The 15,479-nt window shown below is 48.0% G+C and overlaps 1 protein-coding gene across 4 annotated transcripts in view; it reads right to left on the bottom strand.

Moving 5' to 3' along the window:
• SNX29 (sorting nexin 29) overlaps nucleotides 1–15,479 on the bottom strand; it is a 599,088-nt gene that overhangs the window by 192,970 nt on the left and 390,639 nt on the right. For all 4 annotated transcript variants that reach the window (XM_061402536.1, XM_061402537.1, XM_061402539.1 and 1 more), the window contains 2 exons: nucleotides 4,984–5,039; nucleotides 685–766 (listed from right to left, as the gene is read on the bottom strand). In XM_061402536.1, the coding sequence (XP_061258520.1) occupies nucleotides 685–766; nucleotides 4,984–5,039 (138 nt within the window). The remainder of the gene's footprint in view (nucleotides 1–684; nucleotides 767–4,983; nucleotides 5,040–15,479) is intronic.

Genomic DNA, 15,479 nt, shown 5'->3' with positions numbered 1-15,479 from the left:
ACATCACCTGACAACTGTCTGTTGCCCCTTCTCTTCACCGAGTGGCCTGGTTTTCATCTGCGGTGTTGCCTTGCCCCTCCCTCAGTAGCAAGGTCAGATGAGGTTAACTCCAACCCCCTTGCCAGTGGAGGTGAGGGGGTCACATGATTTGAACCTGGCCCATCACAGAAGTCCATCACTCCACCCCTGGGTTCAGGGATGTGCCTGGGATCCAAGACAGACCCTTGAGAGATGCCCAGACTGGCTGAGGGTCTGATGCTTCCGGGAGCCGCCTGGTCCACCTACAGAGAGAACTAGCCTGAAAAGGATGCCCTGGCAAAGGAAACAGGAGGAAATAGTGGCAGCTTCCTGACCACGGGTCCAGCCGAGCCTGAGGCCAGACCCATGCCTGGACTCTTCAGTTGTAACACAAGCCATCAACGCCCTGCTTTTCTGCTCAAGCAGCCTGAGCTGAGTGGTCACAGCCACACTAGGACCCCCGGCCAGCATGAGGAAGCACCCCCAGCCTGATGGAAGGACCGCTGCCTCGGGGAGGTTGGGCAGGTAGATGCTGGTGTTAGGACGCTGTGGCTTCTCTGTACGGCACTCCACACTCCACCACCAAGATGTAAAAGCTCCAGAGAGTAACAAGCAAGTGTGGGCTCCACCCTGGCAGTGGCGTCTAACTGAAAACCAGGTAATTACCTGATACACGTGGAAGGCATTGGCAGCTTTGCCCCGGAGAAACACTGACGGGATCCAGACGTTGATCAGAGCTCGGTTTGATCTAAACAGAAGAAAGATGGAAACTGGTCATTTCAATTTACCAAAAAAGGGAGGAAGCTATTAATTTTCTCCTCTAAGAGGCACACCATGTATGTCAGCATGTATTACGCTTGACAGTAGACTAAAAGAGCAGTTCACGGTTTCATTACTTGGTCGCCCAAGATTATTTTTAAGGGCCTTAGTTTAAAATGCTTGTGTGCGGGTGTGTGTAAAATTTGTAGATGCCGTTCACATTCTGGCTGAGAGACAGCTGCCCTTCAGGTCCTACTACCTGAGTGACGGTGGCCTGTAATTTATCTGAACCTCATTTTGCTCATCTGAAGAGGGGGCTGATCACGGGAAGACTCCACGAGCCTAGCGGGGGTCAAGAGCACTAATGCTCACAGGGTGTCTAGAGTGTTCGGAGGATTCGTGCAGTGTCCTCACAGTGCCCACTTTAAACCTTGACCCGCATTTTAAGGGGGGGCGGTGCTTCTCTGGTGGCTCAGTCTATAAAGAATCTGCCTGCTAATGCAGGAGACCCAGATTCAATCCCTGGGTCAGGAAGATCTCCTGGAGGAGGAAATGGTAACCCATTCCAGTATTCTTGTCTAGAAAATTCCATGAACAGAGGAGCCTTATGGGCTACAGTCCATGGGGTCGCAAGAGTTGGACACAACTTAGCGACTAAACCAGCATCATCACCTCATTTTAAGATCAGACTCCATGAAAACAACGCTCATGGTCATGCAAGCAATGGCTGTTTGGGGTGGGGGAAGGGAATTTCAGAAAGTCAGGCACCAATAACCACTCTTGCAGCTTTTCCAAAAACACTGTGTGGCTTGAATAGAGCAAGTTTTATTTTTATTTCCATTACTCTAAGAGGTGGGTCAAAGAGGATCTTGCTGCAATTTATAAGAGTGTTCTGCCTGTATTTTCCCCTAAGAGTTGTATTGTTTTTTTGTTTTTTTTTTTTTTTATTTTACTTATTACTTATTTTTGGCTCTGTTGTGTCTTCACTGTTGCATGGGCTTCTCCTGTAGCAGGGGCTCTTCTCTAGTCGCAGTGTGCAAGCTTCTCACTGGAGTAGCTTCTTTAGCTGCAGGGCACGGGCTCTAGGGTGCTCGGGCTTCAGTAGTTGCAGCTCTTGGGCTCCAGGGCACAGGCTCAATGGCTCAGTAGCTGTGGTGCATGGGCTTAGTTGTTCCTTGGGATGTGGGCTCTTTCCAGACCAGGAAATTGAACCCATATCTCCTGAATTGGCAGGCGAATTCTTTACCTCTGAGCCATCAGGGAAGCCCACCTCTAAGAGTTTTAAATGTCTGGCCTTATATTTGTGGAACTTCACTGGTGGCTCAGAGCTTAAAGCGTCTGCCTCCAATGCGGGAGACCCGGGTTTGGTCCCTGGGTTGGGAAGATCCCCTGGAGAAGGAAATGGTAACCCACTCAAGTATTCTTGCCTGGAGAATCCCATGGATGGAGAAGCCTGGTGGGCTACAGTCCATGGGGTTGCAAAGAGGTCGCAAAGGCCTTATATTTAGGCCTTTAATCCCTTTTGAGTTTATTTTTGTTTATGATGTTAGGGAGTGTTCTCATTTCCTTCTTCCACATGCACCTGGCCCAGGTTTTCCCAGCACTCCTTATTGAAGAGGCTATCTTTTCTCCACTGCATATTCTTGCCTCCTCTGTCAAAGATAAGGTATCCACAGGTGCGTGGGTTTGTCCCTGGGCTTTCTATGCTGTTCTGTTGATCAATTTTTCTGCCTTTGTCCCAGTACCACACTCTCTTGATGACTGTAGCTTTGTGGTATGGTCTGAAGTCAGGGTTGAATAAAGCCAGATTTAAATTCAAACGCAGAATCATTTACTGCACATGTACCATGGACGGACCCACGCTTTCACCCAGATCATCTCTGTTGATCCTCACAGGCTACTCGAGAGAACCTCAAGGGTTCTTTCGGTAGCATGACAGTTGTGCCTTACTGGATGACTTTAACCACACTCTTGAGTCGTGGGTGCACACGCCCACCATCACCACTCTTCCACAGCTGGATCAACATGCAAAGCTGATAAGCTGTCACTGAAACTTCCAGATCACTCCTAACAGCTCTCCTAACAGTATTGTGCATTTCTGGAAGGGCTGGGAGGTCCCAGTCCTTGCTTCCATTCAGAGCCGTTCTAGGGATAAACACTTTTTCTCAAGCTCTCCTTCTCTCTAAAGAGCAGCTCATAAAAATTCACCAGCCTCTTGTGCTTGGAACACGGTTTGATGCGCTGATGATGGAAGATTCCATGACTCAACAGCCTCACAACCTCCAGGGTAAAGAGCATTTCATTTTCACAAAGAAATGATTCTTTCCTGAAACAGCATTTCTTCTAAGCTCTGAGCCAAGTCGCTGATCCCCTTCATGGGGCAAAACAAGGCCTATTGATCACCTCCCCGGGGATCTGAGTACAACCTGCAATTCTGGTCCACTGAATTGACTTGGGTATCTACAACACCTCTCCTGGAAAGACCCCCAAAACTGTGCTAGTGACCAGTGTTCCCCCTTCATTTCTTTCGGCCGGGGGAAGGGTGCAGAAGTGTAACTAATACTCCCGTTTTCATTAACCTCCCAGGATGGTGAGGTCTGGACAACCTCACAGGAGATCACACAGGCTGGTTAGGTGTGTTCCCCTTTCTGTATCACACTGTATTAGAATTGACTGTTTACATGACCATCTCTCTCCTACATTTACAAGTGTGGGTTAAGTGAATACAATCATGATCCTGTGTATGGAAGACCAGATAAGTTGGAGGAATCAAGCCCACCAGGGCAGCTGGTATGAAGAGAGGGTGGAGGGAGACTGGAGATGGAGCCAAGGCCAGCCAGGGCCTTCCCTGCAAGGACAGGCGGGATCTGCAGCTCCACCTCAAGGGAGGGAATGGCACTTCCCTCTGGCTTTAGTGGAGACAAGCACCCTGGGCGTAGGAGGAGGAGAATGTGGCTGGTCTGTGCTGATTCAACCCCTCCACCAGGACCTAGCAGGGTGCCTCCCACAGTAGGCAGTGATGAATTCCTGCTTCAATGAGTCCCTTCCACCTCATGAGTGGCCCACCTCTGGGATCCCCTATTTGGCTTTCACCTCTCTCCCCAGCTGGTTCCCCCTTGCCCTCCACCAGGCTGCCATTTCATGACCCTCTTTCATGCTATACCCCCCTCCACTCATCCCCCAAAGAGCCAGCAGAGACAAACTTGTCTTTGATTTTCATCCTTCACTATAACTTCCACAACCCTGCTCACTAGCACTCAGGGCCTCTAGATACCCCCTGCCTCTAATCTCTACCTCCGTCTCACAAGGCCAGCTGTGATCTGCATGTTATGAATGAGCAAACTCAGGCCCAGAGAGGTTAAGCGGCTCGAGGTCACACAACTAAGGTTTCAACTTGGCTCGGCCTGGCTCTAACAAAGTGCTCTTCCAATGCCCCGCCCCCCCCGCTCCTCTCTCCAGAAGCAGAGGGACAGATGACATCATCTCCTGGGGAGCCTAAAGCTTCCTCCACTCAGCACATCTAAATGAGAAGAGGGAGGTTCTGCTTGACCCTGACTCGGGACTCACTCCACTCTCTTCCTCAACCCCACAGGACTATTCAGTCCAAAAACCAAGGCAACTCAATCAGAAAGAGTCAGTCTGAAGATCAACCAAAGAGCCTAGGGGTTATTGGCAAAAGCACCAGACAAAATTAAATCCAATCAAAAATCAGACCAAGATACTGAACTCTTGTGCTTCCAAAAACCCTGGGGCTGCAAACTCAAAACTGGAACAGGAGACAGCCAGACAATGGAACCAGTGAAGTGGGCCGGAGGAGTGGGGACCAAGGTGAGCGGAGGGGCACACGCCCCATACAGCAGAGGTGGTTGCCGCTCAGCTCCAGCTGATGGTGGCCTTGCCGGGATTTCTTCTTTTAAAGAAAATGGAGAAATTTAAATTTTCATGTGGCATCTTCCAACTCTTAAATGTCAGCCAAAAAGATTAAATTGTTTTTCAACACCCATGGAGGGAGACTAAAAACACATCTAAAGGCCGGACGCAGACTGCAGGCGGACAACTCCCCAACTCTACAATAACCAAGTCAGCCATGCAGATTTAAACAGTCTTTTTTTTTTTTTTTTCCAGCTGTGGTCTCCTGGGATGTGAGCCAAGCAACAAGAGTCCTGTTTCTAAAAGGCTCTTCATGAGCAGGCGCTGTGGACTTACATTTCAAAATCCGACAAACTCTGGTCTTCGGATGTTTGACTCAAATCTCCAGGCACCTGCCATCAGGAGAGAGGAGAGGGGGAGAGAGAAAACACATCACGGTTAACATGGTTTGCATAATCACGGGAAATTCTGCCTCTCAATGGTCCCTGAACATTTCCTGTTCAGAATGAGGGAAAGAAGCAGTTACTGGAAAACAGTAAGAGATTTAGTGGAAGGATGGTTAGAGACGGAGTTACAGTAATAAAAATATGCCACCATGAAAGATCTCAATTACCTTCACAGGAAAAAAAAAGGCTGTTAATCCCATTGAGATCATTGTGGGTGTGAAAAAGCATGTAATTTTGGAGCTAGAGAGGCCTAATTAGGAGCTGAGAGGTGAGACATCAAACACTCAATGGCAAAAAATAGTCACCGTGACCAGGACGATGGTCACATACACAGACACACCTGGTGTGCAAACAGAGGCCAATTTCTGTCCCCCAAGATGGCTCCATCCTTTCCCCTGTCATGTGTGGGCAAGTTAAGGCAGCTGAGTATGACCTCCTCCTCTGACTCAGAAGGGCCCCATGAGAACAGGACTGGGTGCAAGACGCTAAATCGCCTGGTGGGATGGTAATTCTCGCAGACAGCTGACAGCCGGCACTGGTAGACGGTCAGTCAGTCATGATGTTATCAGACCCTGGGAGTGAGCTTCCTTTTGTGACAGGATCGTATGTGAACTGGAGGTGACTTCCCCGGTGGTCCTGTGGTTAAGGATCCGCCTGCCAATTCAGGGGACACGTGTCCTGGGGCAACTAAGCCCACGCACCCCAGTACTGAAGCCCTTGCACCCGACAGCCTGTGCTCAGCAACAGGAGAAGTCACTGCAAGAAGCAGCACTGCAGCTAGGGAGCCGCCCCCACTCGCCACGACCACGGAGAGCCCACGTGCAGCGATGAACGCCCAGCATGGCCAAAAAGTGAAAATACATTTTTTTTTTTTTAAAAGAAAAGGAATGTGAACTGGACAGAATGTAAGACTGTGGATCAAAACTGAGAGGAATCCAATGGAACAGAGAAGGGAGAGAGGCGATGAGGGAAACGGGCCCTTCCTTTCACACTGTGTGCCGTCAGGGCATTTAGGTTACCTTCGATCATCATTAACTGTGGTGAACAGGGACCTCCCTGGTGGCCCAGTGACTAAGATTCTGTGCTCCCGATGCAGGGTGCCCGAGTTCCATCCCTAGTTGGGGAACTAGATCACACATGCCGCAACTAAGAATCGGCGGAGCCAAATGAGTAACCTTTTAAGTGATTTTTTAAAATCGTGATGATGATTCTGGGGGTGGGTAATGTCCCCCAGAAGAGGCCGCACACGTAGGAAGGGGAGACAAATTCGGGTCTGTTGCATTTTCAAGGCTTTTCTACTACCAACCCTTAGCAAACAAGAGGAAAAGCCAGCTCAAAGGTGACGGGAGGAGGAGAGACTTGACAAAGCTCTGCCTGAACAGAGGATGAGAAGACACTAGGAGGCGGTCCCTAGAGAAGCAGCAGGCTCCTCCGGGAGGCAGGAGGAGGGACGGCTGAGCAGCCTGGGCTCCGGGACCACATGGCTCCTGACGAGTCCTGAGCCCCTAACAGTGTGGCCACGAGCAGGCCACCTGACTTCTCTGTGTTGTAATGTCCTTGTCGGTGAAATGGGTGTAACAGTCACAGGCACAGGGTTATTCTGAGCACAAGAGGAGCTGACACGTCTTGTGTGTGTGCAACAGTGCCAGGCAGGTGGGAGGGTCTCCCTGATTGACCTGTATGCTAAAATAGTAATATGACAACACGAGGCTTCCCCTGTGGCTCAGCTGGTAAAGAATCCGCCTGCAACGCGGAAGACCTGGGTTTGTTCCCTGGGTTGGGACGATCCCCTGGAGAAGGGAACAGCTACCCACTCCAGTATTCTGGCCTGGAGAATGCCATGGACTATATATAGTCCATGGGGACGCAAAGAGTCGGACACGACTGAGCGACTTTCACTCACTCACCCACTGAATAACATGACAACTACTGAGAAGGAACAGCAGGGTGCTATCCTTGACACCAGACACTAATCTGCCGACAACCCTAGGGGTGTCTCACCCTCTATTCGGCAGCCCAGAAGGAGGATGGCCAAGCTGAGCCCTTTCCAGGTTCCTGGAGCTAATAAGCAATTCAACTGGGCGCTGGGCAGCAGGCTTTGCCAAGGAGCTGATGTTGAGAGAGTCTCTGAAATCCAGCAAAGAGAAACCTGCGTAACCACTTGAGAAAACGTCAGTTTCTTTCTTTCTTTTCTAATTGGAGGATCATTGCTTCACAATGTTGTGCTGGTTTCCACCAACCACCACCAGCAATCAGCCGTGTGACAGTCGCTCAGTAGTGTCTCTTTTTGACCCTATGGACTGTAGCCTGCCAGGCTCCTCTGTCCATGGAGATATATACGCATATCCTCTCCCTCTTGGGCCTCCCTTCCCCTGCTCCGCCAATCCCACCCCTCTAGGTCGTCACAGCACCGAGCTGAGCTCCCTGTGTTATCCAGCAGCTTCCCCCAGCTATTTTACACATTGTAGTAAATATATGTCAGTGTTACTCTCTCAATTCGTCCCATCCTCTCCTTCCCCTGCTGTGTCTACAAGTCCATTTTTTTTTCTTTTTTTTTACAGGGAGGCCTAGCATGCTGCAGTCCATGGGGTCGCAAAGATTCAGACATGACTGAGTGACTGAACTGAACTGAATATATGCTAGCTTTATTCTATACACAACTAAATCATAATGTACTTATAGGTGAAAGTGAAGTCGCTTAGTCATGTCCGACTCCTTGTGACCCCATGGACTGTAGCCTACCAGGGTCCTCCGTCCATGGGATTTTCCAGACAAGAGTACTAGAGTGGGTTGCCATTTCCTTTTCCAGGCGATCTTCCCAACCCAGGGATTGAACCCAGGTCTTCCACCTTGCAGGCTGACATGTTACTGTTTGAGCCACCAGGTAAGCCTTATAGGCAAAGATCATTTCTTTTTTTTTTCAAGCATTATAGAGATATCATTGACATGTAACATTGTGTAAGGCTAAGGCTCACAACGTGTTGATATGATACATTTATATATAGGAAAATGATTACCACCATAGAATTAGCTATGTAACATGATTAAGTGTGACATGACACATCTATCATGTCATGTAATTACAGTGTGTGTGTGTAGTAATAACACTAAGATCTACTCTTTTAGCATTTTTAAGTATGTAATAATGTATTAATAAATATAATCATGTTATACATTAGATTTCCAGAACTCATTCAGAAGAACTCATAAAGAAGACATACAAATAGACAATAGTATGTGAAAATGTGATGGATATCACTAAATGTCAGGAAAGTGATGCGAGTCAAAACCACAAGATATCCCCTCCTACCTGTCATAATGGCTGTTATCAACAAGGCAAAAGATAGCAAGTGTTAGCAAAACTGGAGAAAAGGGAACCTGTGCATTCAGGGCACTGTTTGTGGGATGCAGGGTGGTGCAGCCCCTATAGAAGAGTGTCGAGGCTTCTCAGAGTATTAAAACTATATCCACCACATGATCCCGCAAGTCCACTTCCAGGTATAGTCAAAGCCATTGGAATCAGGACCTTGATGAGATATATGTACTTTTTATAGGTACATGTATATCTATCTCTATCAGTCTATCGTGCAATTACTATCCAGCCATAAAAAAGGAAGGAAATTCTGTCATTTATAACGACATGGATGGACTTTGAAGAAATTTATGTTAAGTGAAATAAGTCAAACAGAGAAAGACATATTCTGTATTATATCTGTTATACAGAAATCTAAAATAATAACTGAAGTCATAGAGAGAGGGAGTAGAGTTGTGGTCACCAAGGGCTGGGTGTTGGGGGAAGTGGGGACATATTGATTAAAGGGCACACAATTCCAGTTATACAAGTCCATTTTCTATGCCTACATCTCTGTTATTGACCTGCACACAGGTTAACCAGTACCATTGTTCTAGATTCCATATACAAGTGTCAATATATGGTACTTGTTTTTCGCTTTCTGACTTATTTCACTCTGTATAACAAGCTCAAGGTTCATCCACCTCAGTTCAACTGAGTCACGTTCGTTCCTTTTTATGGCTGAGAGATATTCCACTGCATATATGTATGACAGTTTCTTTATCCATTCGTCTGCTGATGGACATCTAGGTTGCTTCCATGTCTTGGCTATTGTAAACAGTGCTGCAATGAACAAAAGACCAGGGACTCCCTGGGCTGGGAGTTGGGGTGGCCCTGTTGTTAGAGGGACTGTCATTGTCCTCAGGGTATCTACGGTGAGAAGAGATACAATCCCTTGGGGGAAGCCATGAGGTTGTGTGAACCAAGATCCCTAAAACATCTCCGTCCTTTGACCCAGAAATCACACTCCCAGGATTTATCCAGAGGAAACAAAGACATCAACAAAAATTTACATTGAAGATGATTCCTCTTCCCAGGTTTAGACAAGTAAAACAAAAAAGAATCTAACGGTACAACTATAGAGGAATGATTCAAGAAATTATGACATGTCCATAGGAGATGCCTGGTTTAAGAAAATGACTTATACACATAAATATACACACACACACACTCATGAGGGTACAAGCACAAAAATAATTCTGGGAAAGTATATAAGAAAACAGCAACACTGATAACAGATTAGGAGTGGGACTGGGGAGAAAAATGACGCTTATTTTTCATTCACTATCTTTCTGTAAGATTAAAAAAAATGATCGAGTGAACTTCTTTAAAAGAATTTAAAGGTGCTTTTGAAGAATGAGATACCATCCATGTGCAGTTATGAAAACATCTAAAAGAGAAACCGTAACAGGAAAGTGCGGAGAAGGAAATGGCAACCCACCCCAGTGTTCTTGCCTGGAGAATCCCAGGGATGGGGGAGCCTGGTGGGCTGCCATCTATGGGGTCGCACAGAGTCGGACACGACTGAAGAGACTTAGCAGCAGCAACAGGAAAGTGAGAGCAGACTACAGACGGTGGGTGTAATACATTACCTTGGGTGCAAAAACGGGGAAGGAAGAATATCAAGTTGTTGCTCTTTATTTTTGCATTAGGAAGGTACAGATGTGAAGTTCAAGGCACCAACCAAAGGGGCCCCAGCCCTGGGGCAGGGCCTGGACAGCGGGGTGGGAGTGAGGTTATTCAGTTACCACACCTTTATACCTACTATTTGAGCTTTGAAAGAATCTAACATCCATTAGAAATGTAAACTAAAATGTATTATCCCACCAAAGAGTGCTCTTGATAAACTTTTAATGGCACAGGAAAAAAGCTCCTGTTCTCCGTTTAACAAAATGCTGCTATGGAATTCCCTGGTGGTCCAGGCGGTTGGGACTTTGCACTTTCCCTGCTAAGTGAGCTTAGGCAAGAACGCTGGAGTGGGCAGCCTATCCCTTCTCCAGGGGATCTTCCCAACCTAAGAATCGAACAGGGGTCTCCGGCACTGCAGGCGGATGCTTTATAAACTGAGATACCAGGACTCGGATTTAATTCCTAGTCAGGGAACTAGGGGAGAAGGCAATGGCACCCCACTCGAGTGGGGTGGAAAATCCCATGGACGGAGGAGCCTGGTGGGCTGCAGTCCATGCTAGGGGTCGGAAACGACTGAGCGACTTCCCTTTCACTTTTCACTTTCATGCACTGGAGAAGGAAATGGCAACCCACTCCAGTGTTCTTGCCTGGAGAATCCCAGGGACGGGGGAGCCTGGTGGGCTGCCGTCTATGGGGTCACACAGAGTCAGACACAACTGAAGTGACTTAGCAGCAGCAGGGAACTAGGATCCCAAAAGCTGTACAGCACAATTAAAAAAAAAAAAATTTTTTTTAAAGCTGCTATTAACATTAACTGCAAATACCCAGTATGTGTCCTAGATAAAACTAGCAATGACTGTGGATCAGTAAGGTGAGGATGGAAGAGATCTGAAAGACCGTGGGGTATCAGAGAGAGGGCAGTCAGATGAATCTGTAGCATGTGTCTGGACTTCTCTATACTTTCTACGAGGAAGATGCATTAATCCTGTAACCACTAACAGATGTATCTGTATCACATTACTGTGTAAAGTAAATAAAACATTCTTTCCAATCCTCCCCCACTGGATGAGAGGGCCTATGTCTTCAAGTCTTCCTTGCATTGGGGCAAGAGGGCTGAGGGCAGCTCTGAAGCCTGTCCTCCAAACACCACTCTCCCCCTGCTGCTTCCACATGGAACCCAGTACCTTCTCTGGAACTCGCTTCTCTGAGTTTACCTCCACACCTAAGCCATCACTTTGCTGACAAAGGTCTGTTGAATCAAAGCCTTTTGACTTTTGGTTTTTCCAATAGTCATGTATGGATGTGAGAGTTGAACTGTAAAGAAGGCTGAGCACCAAAGAACTGATGCTTTCGAACTGTGGTGCTGGAGAAGACTCTTGAGACTCCCTTGGACTGCAAGAAGACCAAACCAGTCAACCCTAAAGGACATCAGTCCTGAATTTTCATTGGAAGGACTGATGCTGAAGCTAAAGTTCCAATACTTCGGCCACCTGATGCAAAGAGCCGACTCATTGGAAAAGACCCTGATGCTGGGAAAGATTGAAGGCAGGAGGAGAAGGGGATGACAGAGGATGAGATGGTTGGATGGTATCACCGACTCAGTGGATATGAGTTTGAGCAAACTCTGGGAGACTGGGAACAGGGAAGCCTGGTATGCTGCAGTCCATGGGGTCACAAAGAGTCAGACATGACTGAGCGACTGAACAACAACAAGGCTAGGAGAAGCTTCCTTGGCACGACACGAATCAGGCACACAGACCAGAGGCAGGACTCCCAGACAGTGAAGGCACTGGTGGCATCACCACACTTTTGAGTGCAGCCTTGTCTCAGATTGGACACGAACAAAACTTGGACAAAGGGAACCTCACTTACAAAAAGGAAAGTTTTGACTGCCTGTCCCACCAGGCTGAGGGGAAGGGTGACCAGAAGGACCAAAACAAAAGACAAGTTGAGGACTTTAAGGACAGATGCCACTCATTCTACAGTAATGTGAACAAAGAGCTTCTTCAAAACGATCAATTTGAAAAAGAAGGTAGATGTATGGCAAAAACCACCACAATATTGTAAGGCAATTATCCTCCAATTAAAATAAATATATTTTTTAAAAAAGAAGGTATTTTCCTGATGGACAACTTTCCCTTTGGGTATGCTTGGCACGCTGTAGTCCATGGGGTCTCAAAGAGTCGGACGCGACTTAGCAACTGAACAAAACAACACATGCTTGTTTGTCGGGACCCTCTTGGACAGTGGGTGTAAGAACCTGAGAGCTGTTAAATCCTTCCCACTCAGGAGCTTTTCTTCTAACTGGTGGCATTATTGGCATCAGCAAGTCAGGAGACACGAATCAGCCTCAGTTTCAGGGTGGCTGGCTGGAAAAAGAATCCATGAACTTTCTGACCTTGGTGGATCCATCTTGAAAACAAGGCCTGGGTCGACAGCAAGCGCAGGATGACAACTCACCAGTGGCAAATCTTATTCACCAACTTAACCAGCTGTCTTTTCACACTGTCTACAGAGACTGGAGAAGGGAGCATCTGAGGGTTACAGCAATCCTCCCAAAAGCTGATTTGACTTCCAATTCTGGCCATGAAAGAAGTGTGGGGCAGAGATTTTGTATGAAAAATCAGCTTTCTATTGATACTGGCCACAAACATCCTCATGCCTTCCTGAAGCCCCAGGACTCTTGGAGGACACGTGTTCGTGATGGAGCCTTCTCTTCAGTTCCCACCAACACAGAGCGTGAGATAGCATGGTCATCCTCACTTCCCTCTCCCTGGCCCCCCAGAGAAGGCAGCTCACCATCTGGGCTATGGTCTGGGTAGGGGGATCAGGGGGCAGTATGCTAGTTTGCAGGGAAAGGCAGAGCCCGTGGCTGGAGACACAGGGCAGCAGGATTTCGGGGCCTTTCTGGAGTGAACACCCCAGGTGCTGCACATATTAGCGTGTAGGGACAGGCAAGACCCACAGGCAATCAGAACCCTTTTCATCTCTGGGTACACAAGGCAGCCTTCACTGATTACCTGAGAGGTCACGTGGTTCTCTGAAGTCCCTGCTAGAAAGCAACAGAGATGCTGGCTGGAGGGGAAGCCAAAGTGTGGTGAACGCCTTTTGTTGATGTTCAGTCACTCAGTCGTGTCCGACTCTTTGTGACCCCATGGACTGCAGCATGACAGGCTTCCCTGTCCTTCACCATCTCTCAGAGTTTGCTCAAACTCATGTCCACTGAGTCAGTGATGCTATGTAACGATTTCATCCTCTGTCACCCCCTTCTCCTCCTGCCTTCAATCTTTCCCAGTATCAGGGTCTTTTCCCATGAATCAGCTGTTAGCATCCGGTGGCCAAAGCTGAATGCCTATGCACCAATGTATTTGCACACTTAATCCTCCAATAAACAAGTGAAGCAAGTATTACTGCAAGTCATGTCCCCCTCCTTTCTTTCCCCAACCTGTGTGCAGCTGGCTGTTCCCCCATCTTTCAAGATTCAGCTAAAAGAGGACTTCTTGTGAGACACCTTCCTGACCACCAGAACTAACCACACCCTCCACTGCTGCCCTGTACCGTCCCCAGGGCTCAGGCTGCAACTGGTTGCTCCCTGCAAGCTTGGGGACAGCAGCCTCCACGTCTTCTCGTTCACACTGGCCCTGGCACACTGTGGACCCTGACTGAGCATCTAGGACTGAGGAAGCAAGGGAATGATGAAGGAAGCTCCATTTCCATGAAAGTGTCAATCAAGCCTCCAACTGCTCTGGAGCAAATCCGCAGTCGTCATGCATGAGAAGGATGAGCTAGTTTGGAGATAAGAGGAACCAAAGGAAGAGAATCACAGTCTTTGTCTTCTAATTACAGGGCTCTCGGATTCACCGCTCAGAAGACAAGGCAAAAAGGCGGACAATACAGGACGGTGAATCGTGGTCCCAATCGTGAAACGACACCCGTAATTTACGTCTTCCAGGCGCTTTCTCACACACCCTCTCTTTTCAAATAGCCTTCCCCAAAGCGATTAGCTCTCACTTTGCACTACCAGAAATGACAACTATTTCCCATTCCACCAATACCCTGCTTTCTCATCTCACTTTTCAAGAAGGAACAACACATCAGATGCACGGCTGTCTCCAGCTTGGTCAGCCAGGCCAGGCGACAGCCCTACGCTCTCCTCACGTCCCCAGGAGGGAGGCAGCTGCCTGGTCTGGACCACTTTCAGGGTTCTGCGCTTATCTGTTAATTTGTTCTTCTGTTTGTACAAATATACAATTAGAGGCGTCAGCAGAGGCCAAAGACTCTCTGCTGGGAATAAAGAACTGGCAAACCAGAACTTTAAAGAGTCTTTACTTCTGTCCTCTGAGTAGTCCTGAAGCCTGCACAAACGCAGCCTGCCGCACTTCTGTAACTTTTTGTGGATGTGTCTGTTTTTCCCCAAAGACTCTGAGGGTCTCAAGGACCATATTCTCAGGGCCCCAGATGATATCAGGTACATACTGATCGCTCGGAGCATGTTTCCCGTGGATGAATAGACACACAGATGAGCAAACAGATGGGGGACGGGATGGTGGATGAGAGCAGAGATGAGAGGGTCGGTCTGGGAGAGAATTATCTAATTTACTGAGAATGGACATCTAGTTTTTTTTCCCAAGTGATTAAGTTGCATGGACAACATCTGTACAAAGGGCTTACTAAGCGGCATTTACTCTCACTGTTCAGGGACAGAGTTCAAGGGCACTGGACAGAACAGATGGACGTTTGGGGCCCAGCAGTCCCCACCCACAAGTGAAGTGCCAGCTGCTCCAGCAAAGACGTATACACCCTCGTTACTCAGACGTTTAGCCCGCAAATCCACATTAGGTTCTTCTTATGGCCCTGGCACTCTGGGTACCAGGGAGTTGGCAGAGGAGATGAAGGAGCACACAGTCTACCCAGGGAGACAGTCTTTAAACAACTGATAACACAATTATGGTGTGAAAAGTCCACAGAGAAAAACCAGGCTCACTAAGGTGTCTGGGAAGGCGATAGGGAAAGGGGTTTGGAGGGACCATGGTGAGAGCTGGAGCCCGAAGGAGGACAGCAAGACTCTGGCCTTTGCTCAGTGGAAGGAAACCTCCAAGCGGATTTAAGCAAGAGAGAGACTGGAAGAGATCTCATCTGAATAAGTCACTCTGGCTGCAGAGGAAAGACTGGGCAACAGGCAAGAGGAACAGCCCGGAGGCTGCTGAGCAAGCGTGTGTACACACACACACACACACACACACACACATGGGCACGCGCACGCGCGCGCCATCTCAATTCTACATGCTGGATCGCTTGCCAACCTGTCTGCCCACCGCCTTTTCATCGACAGATTTTTTTTTAAGGCGGACCTCTAAGAAGAAATCCACAACTGTCTACAGCTTCTCTAGGCTTAATTGCTAGTA

This window comes from Bos javanicus, chromosome 25 (genome assembly GCF_032452875.1).
Source record: "Bos javanicus breed banteng chromosome 25, ARS-OSU_banteng_1.0, whole genome shotgun sequence".
Lineage (NCBI taxonomy): Eukaryota > Metazoa > Chordata > Mammalia > Artiodactyla > Bovidae > Bos > Bos javanicus.
The sequence above is the reverse complement of the archived record's forward strand: the minus strand, read 5'-3'. Positions and strand labels throughout refer to the sequence as shown.